The sequence below is a fragment of the Nyctereutes procyonoides genome, unplaced genomic scaffold (assembly GCF_905146905.1).
Source record: "Nyctereutes procyonoides isolate TBG_1078 unplaced genomic scaffold, NYPRO_anot_genome, whole genome shotgun sequence".
NCBI lineage: Eukaryota > Metazoa > Chordata > Mammalia > Carnivora > Canidae > Nyctereutes > Nyctereutes procyonoides.
The window spans coordinates 70,702,612-70,715,339 of record NW_026575135.1 but is presented as its reverse complement, the minus strand read 5'-3'; the positions used below and the strand labels follow the sequence as shown (position 1 = coordinate 70,715,339).

Sequence of the window (12,728 nt, the reverse complement as noted above, 5' to 3'; positions counted from 1 at the left end):
TTTTATAGTTTAAAATTCTTGAATTGAATTACTGGATCAAGGGGATCCCTGGGTGGCGCAGCGGTTTAGCGCCTGCCTTTTGCCCAGGGCGCGATCCTGGAGACCCGGGATCGAATCCCACGTCGGGCTCCCGGTGCATGGAGCCTGCTTCTCCCTCTGCCTATGTCTCTGCCTCTCTCTCTCTCTCACTGTGTGCCTATCATAAATAAATAAAAATAAATAAATAAAAAATTAAAAAAAAAAGAATTACTGGATCAAGGACTGGTGGTATTCTAAGCCCATTGCCTAGTTGCCTTCCTGGGAGATCTTACAATCTTACAACTGTAAGCAGATGGCAATAATATGTGCTGTGCCTAGCACTCATGCCTACTCTGGGTTTTTTTGGTTTTGTTTTGTTTTTTAATCCTTTAAAAAAAAAAAAAAAACTCTTTTGGGATGCCTGGGTGGCTCAGCCATTAAGCCTTTGGCTCAGGGCGTGATCCTGGAGTCCCGGGATTGAGTCCCACATCGGGCTCCCTGCATGGAGCCTGCTTCTCCCTCTGCCTGTGTCTCTGCCTCTCTCTCTGTGTCATGAATAAATAAATAAAATCTTTTAGGGCAGCCCCGGTGGCTTAGCGGTTTAGCGCCACCTTCAGCACAGGGTGTGATCCTGGAGACCCAGGATTGAGTCCCACGTCGGGCTCCCAGTATGGAGCCTGCTTTTCTCTCTCTCTCTCTATCTCAAATAAATAATATTTTTAAAAAATAAAATATTTTAAAAAACAACTCTTGTTTATTCAATAGGGCAAAATTTTTTAAATTTTTTATTTTGTTTTAAAATTTTATTTATTCATGAGAGACACACAGAGAGAGAGAGAGAGAGAGGCAGAGACACAGGCAGAGGGAGAAGCAGGCTCCATGCAGGGAACCTGACATGGGACTCGATCCCGGGTCTCCATTTTTATATATGATTTTGAGTATTTGTGAAATTAAATATGATACCATATTTATTGATCATATTGCTCAGTCAACTTGATCTCACATGTATTGTGTATGTACTTTATTGAAGTTTTCAATTTTCATTTTGAATATGCATTATTTTTGTAAAGAGAAAAGTGCTTTGTTTACCTGAGTGTGAAAATAAAATCATAAGAAATTTACACATACTATGTGGAATGAAGAAATATTCATAAACACTGATTACATCTATTCATACATGTTATTGTGTGTGCTTACACATACTGGTGTGTCTGAAACAAAAATAGAATCATATTTTCCATACTTTTCAAAATGCAAAATATACAGAAGGGCAATTAGAACATGTAATCCAATAAGTACACATAATTATAAAGAGAATACCCCTGAAAACATTTCACCTAGGGTGAAAACATTCACCCTAATATAATACCCATTCTCATATTAGTAGTAGAATCTAGGTGATGGTATATGAGTGTTGACTATAAAATTCTTTCGACTTTACTTTGTGTTTGAAATATTTCATGATAAAATGTTGGGAAAAACTCTATATCAGGGGTTTTGAGCCTAAGCAGATGACCACTATTCCTCCTAGGTCATCCCTCTTAAAACTTAAAAAACTCTGGGCATGAATCAACAAGCATTGGAAGACTCCAAAATGTGAAAAGGAGAAGGCAAACTGTGAGAACTTCAGGGATGAGGAGTAACATGGTGGTAAATTCCTTTTTTTTTTTTTTTCCTTCTCACCACCTCTATCTTTCAGCTAATATGTTCCAGAAGCTTCCATGCCGGAACCTCTGATAGACACAGACCAAAAAAGATCTAAGCCTATTTCCCTTATTCAAAACCTGGAAAAGCGTGGCCTAACAGATTGGTAATACCCATCTACCTTCAATCAATCACCAGTAGAGAAACCACCCTCCCACCTCCATTTGAATCATGGAAGCCAGAGGAAGTTGCATATTTTTCTCAAGTGGAACTAAAGGAACTCTCAGTGATGAATCTCTATCCAGTGAACATATCATTCAGGAATAAAAGGGAAATAAAGACATTTCAAAAGGTAACTACAGAGTATTGTCAGCAAACCTACCTCCCCTTTTAAAAATATTTTATTTATTTGAGACAGAGAGAGAGCAAGAGTGAGAGAAGGGGGAGAAGCAGACTCCCCACTGAGCAGAGAGCCCAAACACAGGGTATCATCGCAGCCACTTAATCGGCTGAGCCACCCAGGTGCCCCAGCAAACCTACCCTTAAGGGAAAACTAAAGGAAATACCCTAAAAGTAAATGTTAACAACAAAGTCTTGAAACTGCTGAAAGAAAAGAACATCAGAATATGAAAAAATAGGGATATTATAAAATAGACTATCCTTATAAAATAAACTTAAGAGTTTCTTACATCAGACATGATAATTGAAGTAAAAATAACACCGTTTGATGTTCTCCATATACACAGTGGGAATACTTAAGACAATTATATTTTTAAAATGGGGAGGCAAAAGATCCTAAATGGAAGTAGGGTTTCTGTACTTGGCTGACTGCTAAATCATGTATGTATACTGTTGTATCTCGAGCAACCACAAAAAAAAAAAAAAGAAAAAAACTATATCAAGTGATGTACTCTAAAACACAGCATAAATCAAGATGGAATTATGAAAATGTTAGAGTGACCCTTGAGAAGGCTGGAAGAGAGACACAAGAGGACAAGAAGGAGGAAAACTGAAAACAAACTAAAAATCCTTTGTCTCACATTAATAAAATGGCTCACAGTAGGCTAGATACTAACTCTGTCTCAAGATTTTTCATTTTTGTTTTTCATTTTTAGATAAGAATAATAATTTTTAAGAAAACTTGCTACTGTAATAAGCCAGTCAAAAAGATAAATAGTGTGTAATTCTACTTACACTATGGAAAGTAGAATGGTGACTGCCAGGGGAAAGGGGAGTTAATTTTTAACTGGTATAGAGTTTTAGTTTTGCAGGATGAAGAGTTCTAGAGATGGATGGTGGTGATGGTTGCACGTTATGAATTTAAAACCACTGAACTATACACTTAAAAATAGGATGGTAAATTTCATTATATTTGTATTTTACCACAATAAAAACTTTTTGAAAAAAATCATGCTGCTGTAAACATTCGGTACACACTGATGTACCCCTTCATGTCTTTTTTGAGGATTTGCAAATGCCTGTGAATACATAGACTTTCCCAAGAGTGTATAATTGCTGATAGGTTTTTTTAAAATTGAAATGTAGTTGATATATACAGCATAGTTATTCAGTATTTATATAAGGAAGTGATCATGATGATAAATGTGGTCTGATTTCTTTCACTTAGCATAATAACATCTAGATCCATCCATGTTGCCACAAAATTTTTGATGGCTGAGTAATATTCTGGTGTATATGTATACCACATCTTCTTTATCCATTCGTCTATTATTGGACACTTATTTCCATTTCTTCACTATTGTAAATAATATTGAAATGAACATAGAAGTGCATATATCTTTTTGACTTAGTGGTTTTTCCCCCCTTTGAATAAATACCCAGAAATGGAATTGCTGGATTACATGGAATATATATTTTTAATTTTTTGAGGAACCTCTGTGTTAGATTTTCCACAGTGGCGGCACCAATTTATATTCCCATCAGCAGAGCACAGGATTCTTTTTTCTCCACAGCCTCACCAACACTTTTATTTCTTGTCTTTTTGCTAATAGCCATTCTGACAGGTACAAGGAGGTATCTCATGGTTTTGATTTGTATTTCCTTGATAATTAGTGGCAAGAGTGGACATCCTTGTATTGTTCCTGATTTTAGAGGAAAATCTTTTAGCTTTTCCCCTTTGAGTATGGTGTTAGCTGTGAGTTTGTCATATATGGCCTTTATTATGTTGGGATATGTTTCCTTTATACCCACTTTGTTGAGAGTTTTCATTACAGATGGATGTTGAATTTTATCAAATGCTTTTTCTGCATCTATTGAGATGATCATATGATTTTTATTCTTTTTGTTAATGTGGTGTATTACTGAATCATTCTTCCATCTTTGGAATAAATTTCACCTGATCCTTGCGTATTGTCCCTTTATTGTTGAATTCAGTTTACTAATATTTTGTTGAGATTTTTTTGCATCTATGTTCGTCAGGGATGTTGGCCTTTAATTTCCCCTCTTTTGTGTGTTGTCTTTGTTTGGTTTTGATATTAGGGTAATACTGGCCTCAGAAAATGAGTTCAAAAGCATTGGTTCTTCTTCAATTTTTTTTGGAATAACTTGAGAATGATAGGTATTAACTCTTTAAATGTTTAGGAGAATAATGTCTTATACTTTTGTTTGTTGGAAGTTTTTTTATTATTGGTTTAATTTTATTAGTAAATGGTCTCAGCTAGATCTCTATTGATTCGGTATTGGAATATTTTATGTTTCTAGAAATGTATCCATTTCTTCTAGGTTGACACAATTGTTGGCATATAGTTTTTTATAGTAGTCTCTTATAATCTCTTATATTCCTGTCATGTTGGTTGTGGCTTCTTTTCCATTTCTTACTTTATTTATTTGAGTCCTCTTTTTCCTTCATGATTCTGGCTAAAGATTTATCAATTTTGTTTATCTTTTCAAAGAATCAGCTCTTGGTTTTATTGTTCATTCCCATTGTTTTTTCTTTAGTATCTATTTTATTGATTTGTTCTCTGATCTGTACCAGTTTCTCAGTCTTTCCTTGTTCTTCATAACCTTTTCAGTTTTGAAGAGTATTTTGGGTTGTATAACTTTTCTCATGATTAGTCTATCATGGCTTTGGGGGAAGAATCCCACAGAGGTGGAGGACCCTTCTCATCACATCATATAGGAAGCACATGATACCATCATGATTTTCATTGATGATGTTAACCTTGATTACTTGGTTAAGGTAGCATCATCTTCCAGATTTCTCTGTTTTAAAGTTATTGTTTTCACTTTTCTATACTTTAGCCTTTGGAAATATATCACTAAATCCAGCCACCAGGAAGGAGGGAGAAGAGGATTAAGTTTCACCTTTTGGCTGGTAGGGATGGAAGAAGTACCTACTTGGGAGTTTTTCTGTTAAGGAAAGTTTATCCCTTCTCCCCCACTTATTTGTTTATTCAGTCACTTGTTTTCATCAGAATAGACTTATGTATATTTATTTTATACTTTGGACTATAATCCAGTACTATGTACTTTGTTGCTTGAATTGTTCTAGCTTTGGCCATTAGGAGCTCTTTCTTGTTGGCTGCTATTTCCCTTTGTTGTGCCTTCATCCTTTTTTTAAGCTTTTCCTTACTTTCTTATACTACATGTCATAACTGCTGACAATTTCAATAAACCACTCTTTTACCAAATTCTGAAAAGTATTAAGTGGCAGATTGTATATCAACATCAGTTATGGAAAGTCTGTTCACATAACCTGGCTCAAAAGTAATTTATATGTCCATACTTAAAGACCTAAGGAAGAACAAAAATAATGTTACATCCTTCTTGGCAGATATTTCCACAATATAGGGGCAGATATGTGCCTAAATATCACTTGTATCTCACATTTATTTATTTTTTTAAAGATTTTATGTATTTATTCATGAGAGACACACAGAGAGAGGTAGAGACATAGACAGAGGAAGAAGCCTGATGCAGGACTCAATCCCAGGACCCAGGGGTCATGACCTGAGCCAAAGACAGACACTCAACCACTGAGCCATTAAGGCACCCCTGTATCTCACATTTAAAAATCAAGATAAAAAAAATAAAAAATAAAAAGCAAGATGAGCTGGGAGCCTGGGTGGCTCGGTCAGTTCAGCATCTGACTCTTGATCTCAAAGTTGTGAGGTTGAGTCCCATGTCCAGCTCCATGCTCAGTGGGGAGTGAGTCTGCTTCTCTGCCTCTCCCTCTGCCATTGCCCCCGTTCACACTCACTCTTTCTCTAAAATAAATAAATATTTTTAAAAAAATTCAAGATGAGCCTGAACCAGTGGTTTTTGACTATCAACATAATATGCCTAAAGTTTCTACCAAATAAAAGATGGCCTGTTTTGAAAATGGGTTTGGCAAGATGCTTATTACCTCTGTGTGGCTCACACATGAAAGGTTAATCTATATAACCAGATTTATTAGGAGTCAGAGTTCATTAGTTAGACAACCAGTTTTTAGTATTCGTGTGATAAAAGTTAATGGCCAGAACAAAGTCATCTGCTGAAGGCCGATTGACATTGTGAGAGACAAAGTCCACATGAAGCTTAGCTCCTGCCCTTAAGCACGGGGAGGCAAGAGACTACAGGCAGGACAGTAACTTGCCATTCCCAGGGAAAGGCTTCAGCTCCCTGGAAGGCTCCCTGGCTGACAGGGCCTTGAAGCACAATTTGGAGGGAGAGAAGGGTTCCATGAACCATATCATTGCAGTGGCCATGATATGGAACAGTCCCTGCTCCCCTGGGGAGAGCAGAGTCTGGGGAAATGTGCTGGGAAGAGAGATGAGCTTGTCTTTCAACATTAGCTGAGCTAAAGTCAAAACTTTTCCCTGCGAGTTGTTTCAACTGCTTGCAAAGAGCTGGCCCCTAGTGGCTAATTAGTGCTACCTGGAAGTTGCCTATGAGGAAGAAGGATGGTGTCTGTTGGGTGCACCAGCTGCAGAAAGCAGGCCCTGGAGGGTGACTTCCCAGACACAGTCCTGATTTTCTGGCTGCTCCCAAGGAGGACTCTGCCAGCCTGGCCCCTCATCTGCTTCTGTGGGGGCGGGGAGGAGGCCACTAGAGGCCCCAAATGATGCTGAGCTTTAATTTACGAGTTCAGAAGTCCATGAGTTCATGTCCCATGAGTGCCTCACATGCAGGAAACCATAACAAAGGCTGATTCTGCTCAGGTCCCTGAAATAAACTCCTTTCCCTATCTCCCATACAGTTCCTTTATGTAGCTGCCCCATGAAAGGTAATTCAAGGAGCCAGTGAAGATTCACTAGAAGGTGGCCCCCAGAAGCAGGAGGATTAAAGACCGGAGGCTATCATAGAATTGGCTGCATAGATAGAACTTCTCATGCCATGGCCAGTCCAAGCAAGAAGGCAATATCTCCTCTTTCTGCTCACATCATGTTGCTGATGTTTTAGAGAATAGTTTTCCCCTTCAAGGCAAGCTTGCTGTATGATGAATGATAACTTCTCTCTGAGATAAATTGGTGGGGACCATAAGGGTAAACAATGATTTTTCCCTTTGACTCTGCACCATATAGTCTGTTCATCAACTTCCCTCTGTCTTCATCCTCATTCTCATACTCAACCTTTCTAAATTTTTATTTTATTTAAATTCAATTTGCCAACAATCATACCCAACCTTTGTCTGAGAGTTGAGGGAGAGAGGGACTGAGGAATAAAACTATATCCCAAACTATGGCTCTTTCCATTCAACCCTGCTGCCTCTTTGGGTCCCAGAATTCAGTGAAATCTTTCCATGTTCTGGAGTAAATTTGTCAATATTCTAGCTCCCTAGATATAAAATTTCACTTCTGATTTTTTGTATCTAGGAATGTTCACCTTCCAGTTTTCCATTAGATTTGCCTAGCCCATCATCAATGACTTGTCAACACATGATTATTTGGGATGAACAAAAACTCTACTAAGCATTTAGGGGATATGCCCATGGACAATCTATGGCATTTTCTTGAAAAAGTGTGTAAAGTAATAATCAGGCAAGACGTGTATGCAGATAGATATGGGTAATGCAAAGAACATGATGAGTCATATAACCTTAAATACCAACATTGGTCTATGTTATTCTACCTCAAACATTTGCACTAAACTACTTCTAAAATTAAACTCACAGTTCAGGAAATACATTAGTTTATCACGTGTAGTCAGGTTTCCACTGGCACCAATATATAGTAGGGAATTCATGTACTACATATGAGAAGCACTGTATTGTATACTCAGTACATATCTATGGGCTGTGATCAGTAAAAAAGTTAAGGGGAACACACAGTTATCAGAGTTTTAAAAGACCAGAGGAGTCTTCCAGCAGAAAATGAATGAAGGGAAGAGAAAGAAAATTAGGAGAGACAAGTCATGGAACAGATGAATATATGAGTTGGTGACAAAATTGTTGGGATAGCTTGAGGCCAAGTTATGTTAGGTCTTATATTCAAAGGTGATCTTTGGATTTATCCTGGCTTCTTAATGTTTTATATAAGGACTGGCTGACAGGATACAGTCAGTGATTTAGGAGGATTAAATAGATCCTGTATGCAGGATAGTTAAGTGCAGGGAGAAGTGAGAGGCAGTCAGATTCCCCCATAAGCATGTTGCTGTGGTCAAGATAAGAGATGGTCAGTGTTGGGACCAAAGCAGAAAGGAGCTGATGGTGAGGATAAGAAATACTGATTAGCCATAAGATTGGAGGAGATTGAGAAAGGAGAGAAGTGAGAGGCCAGAAGACCAGTGAGGGGGGCAGATATTGAAGACTGGCTACTGGAGATTAGGAGAGTGCCCTCTGGATACCAGGAAAGAAGAGGTAGGAACTGACTTATGGGTTCTTAGCCCTCAGGTATAGAGTAGGAGCAGAAACTTGGACTCCTAGACACTTGGCCTCCTGGAGTAGAGCTCTAGACTTCAAATCAGTAGTCCTGGGCCACCACCAAAATCCTATAATTCCTATTTTCATGTCCCTAAGGTGCTATAGTAACTCTGAACAGTTCAGCATCAAGGGAACCTGTTTCTTTTAGCCCATTTAAAGTTGAACAGTTAGCAAGAGTTCTATGAATAAGTCTAGCTACTATCTGAAGCTTCCTGATACCCATACTGAACAACAAAGCACCAAAAATTTAGACTGGTTAGTGAGGGAGAAGGAGTAGTATAAGGGAAGGGTTCTGATCAATAAGAGGTCCAGGCATTGGCTTGAGCCTGGCCTAGAGGGACAATTACCTAAGTCAGTAATGACCAGTGACCCTCGGTGTAGACAGGATCATACCATAATCAACAATTACTGGTTTCACAGTCCTGGTAATAGTAACTTTTCTGTAACTCAGTAAATTGGGAACAATTTTCACATCTTCTAATATGAGGCCTAGAAGCCATTGATGCTGAGTAGAGCATCTCATGGACTTGCTGGAACCATCCAAAAATATCCAAATATGTCTTGTCCTAAGTTTTTGTTGTGTGTAAAATGAGTGTTTTAGAATCAGCCCTCTTTGTAGATAACAAACTAATGCTTTTATGACTTTTGAGCAACTACCAGCCTCATATTAAAAGTATTTGCATGATCACATATCATTAATTAGAGAAATAGTTGTGGGTGCATTTATACCTGCCTGGGTCTCAGGTTCTCTGGTTATAAAATGAAACAACATATGATAACCAAGAATCTTCCAAGCTCTAAAATTTTCTAATTCTAAAAACTGAGATTAGTTTCCTCAAAGCTCTCTGCATGTCATGATTTCTCAAGCTGTAGATGAAGGGATTGACCAAGGGAGTCACCACTGTGAAGATGACAGTGGCCACTGTGTCTTGGACTGAGTAGGAGGATGAAGGGCGCATATACACCCCCAAAATTGCCCCATAGAATAGGGATACCACAGTGAGGTGAGACCCACATGTGGAGAATGCTTTCCTTATTCCATGGGCAGATGGCAACTTCAGTACATTGGAGAGGATATAAGCATATGAAATGATGATACATGTAAATGGTGTCAGAAATACCAGTCCACCCACAGTGAATACCATCAGCTCATTGATAAAGGTACTAGAACAGGACAGCTTTAGAATTGCATAGGGGTCACAGAAAAAGTGATGCACAGTATTGTTGAAACAATATGCGAGTTGGGCCATAAGAAGGGTGTGGAGGAGAGCATGCAGGTTTGTAATGACCCAAGATGCCACCACCAGAAGCATACAGAGTTTGGGCTTCATGATCATGGTGTAGTGGAGCGGGCAACAGACGGCTACATAACGATCATAGGCCATCACACTCAAGAAGAACCCATCCATGTTGGTGAAAGTGATGAAGAAGTAGATCTGGATTATGCATTCCATGTACGAGATAGACTTGCTTCCCAGGATGTGATTCACCAGCATCTTGGGGGTTGTGACCGATGAAAAGCAGATGTCGACACAGGAGAGGTTAGCCAAGAAGAAGTACATGGGGGTGTGGAGATGACTGTCACTGCTGATGGCCAAGACAATGAGAAAGTTCCCGATGATGGTGACCAGGTACATCCCCAAGAATAGCCCAAAGAGAATGTCTTCTTGCTCTGACTGCCCAGAGAGTCCCAGAAGAAGGAATTCTGTGACTGTAGTCTGGTTATCTCTGTCCATGTCTGCAGGGGAGAAAATGTGGTCAAAAGTAAAAGAAAATGTTTAATTGAGTTCCATTTACTTTTTAGAGATTATTTTAGCAGTACCAGATCCAGAATTTATTTCTTAATATCACTTCAAATATAAAAGTAGATAGATAATAATATGTCATTTGAGTGAATTTTTTATGATACTGGTTTGTCATTGTTTGATAATTAACATTATTCTATGGAGTTAGTTTTACTGAAATAAATAGCTGTCTAATTTCCACAATTTTAACTTATGTTTATTATCTTTGATTGCATACAGCTTACTTCATACTACACTAACATTTAGTGAATATCTGGTCAAAAGTATTTTCCCACAGATAGCTTGTTTTTAGCTTATGAATGATGAATTCAGTCACACATAAATGGAGACCTTGAGAAAAGGAATCAGAGATAAAAGCCCTGAGACTCAGAGAGATTAGGTGATGGCATGTTAGAATGACAGAACTCATAACCATTTATAGGCCTAAACAGTTAAATGCCCTTTTCTTTAATTCCTCCCTAGTTTTACCTCCCAATTTTGATTATATAAATATAACCATTTATATAAATATAACCAAGCAAGAATACAACCAATTCATGCATTATATGCATTTCCTCACCTTATCCTTATTAAAATCTGTAAGCTTTAGGGACGCCTGGGTGGCTCAGAGGTTGAGCATCTGCCTTTGGCTCAGGGCATGATCCCAGAGTCCTGGGATTGAGTCCCACGTCAGGTTTCCTGCACGGAGCCTACTTCTCCTTCTGCCTATATCCTGCCTCTGTGTGTGTGTGTGTGTCTCGTGAGTAAATAAATAAAATAAAAAAAAATAAAATCTGTAAGTTTTAGAAACAACATCCTTCATCAAGAAGAAGGAAAAAGTGAAGCCAGGAGATTTAACTACTTGTTTAAGGTCACAAGTTCTTTTACTTGAATAAAATGCTGCTTTATGCAACTTCCTCAGATTCATTTTTGGTGTCTTACATTTTCCCAGGATTGTGCTACCTTTAGGCTTTGAAGGATCTGGCTGGTGGTTTGTCCTCAACCTTGTGACTGCATAGCATCAAAACATCCTTGCTGTAGCTCACAACTGTTGGCGTGGAAAAGCTGAACATACTGGTGAGGTTGCTATGCACAGGATTTTGCAAAGAGACCTATTTTCTCTCCTGTGCTAGCCAAAATGAAATCCATTATATGTGGCATGCAGTAGTGTTTTTGAAGAGCAAGAAATTTAAAGAGTGAAATTATGGAATATATCCAAGTAATAATCCCAGCATTAAGAAATGTCCTGTGGCCTGGGGATCAGGATTTTTTTTTTACTTTATTTTTTTAAAGATTTATCTATTTGAGAGAGAGAGAAAGCGAGCAAGCACAAGCAGGGGGAGCAGCAGGAAGAGGGAGAAGCAGGCTCCCCTACTGAGCAGGGAGTCTGATGCAGAGCTCAATCCCAGGACTTTGGGATCACGACCCAAGCCAAAGGCAGACACTTCACTGACTGAGCCACCCAGGTCCCCTGCACAGGTGACCTTAAGCGACAACACCAGCTCCCTCGGCTACAAACAGGAATGATGCACTGAAGAGCAGTAACAGGTTGTCTGAATGCGAGGAACTATAAAAATCACAGGGCAAGAAGAGCTTCTCTTCAGTCAGTTACTGGGATCCAGACTGTGATGATCCTTGGTTTTGAGTTGGGTTGTAGAGTTCCTGCAGGGGGCTTCGAGACCCCTTCCGGCAGCAGATGTCCACACCAAAGGGGTTCCTCCGCATGAAAAAGACAGCCTAAAGGTTGTTCCAGGAGTGGCAGGGACACCTGGGTGGCTCAGTGCCTGAGCATCTGTCTTCAGCTCAGGTCGTGATTCTGGGATCCTGGGATTGAGTTCCACATAGGGCTCCCTACAGGGAGCCTGCTTCTCCCTCTGCCTGTGTCTCTGCCTCTCATGAATAAATAAATAAAATCTTGAAAAAAAATCAATATAAGCAGGAGGAGTCAGATGAAGCATTGTGGATGTGGCATGGAAAAATTCAGTGATTTGACAGTAAAGAGAAGAGGAAATGGCATTTCTGGTTAAGAACACTAGCCTAGGGTAAACAGGAGGAAAGGGAGGAGACCATGGGTTAAGTGGCTTGACTCACTGGAGCAGAGGATGTTATAGGTACAACTTTAAGGAGACTGTTTTTAGGATGTATGTACTATGACAATGAAATCTCCTAGCATTTTCAGAGTTAAATTAGTAAAAATAATGTAAAATCCTGAGATCTGAAGTCATTTTCTCATAAGTCATACCACAGGATAAAAGTGTGGCAAGATAATATGAGGCTGTAGCCAGAGGTATTTAAAGAAGGTGCTCCAGGGAAAGGATGATTAATGTAGGATGTAGAAGTTGGAAGGCAGAGGTTGCATCAAAGAAACCCAAAGCTATATTTATGCAGTCTTTCTCATTGTTCCCTGAAGAGCAAATGTG

General features: G+C 39.0%; 1 protein-coding gene across 1 annotated transcript; it reads right to left on the bottom strand.

Moving 5' to 3' along the window:
* Window positions 1-9,321: 9,321 nt before the first annotated feature.
* Window positions 9,322-10,260, bottom strand: LOC129494646 (olfactory receptor 1361-like). The gene has a single exon (XM_055301539.1). It carries the CDS (start codon window positions 10,258-10,260, stop codon window positions 9,322-9,324), a length of 939 nt encoding a protein of 312 aa, XP_055157514.1.
* Between the last annotated feature and the right edge of the window lie 2,468 nt (window positions 10,261-12,728).

Excerpts from the sequence above, each read along its gene's own strand:
- LOC129494646 (XM_055301539.1), bottom strand. The coding sequence starts at position 10,260 with ATGGACAGAGATAACCAGACTACAGTCACAGAATTCCTTCTTCTGGGA.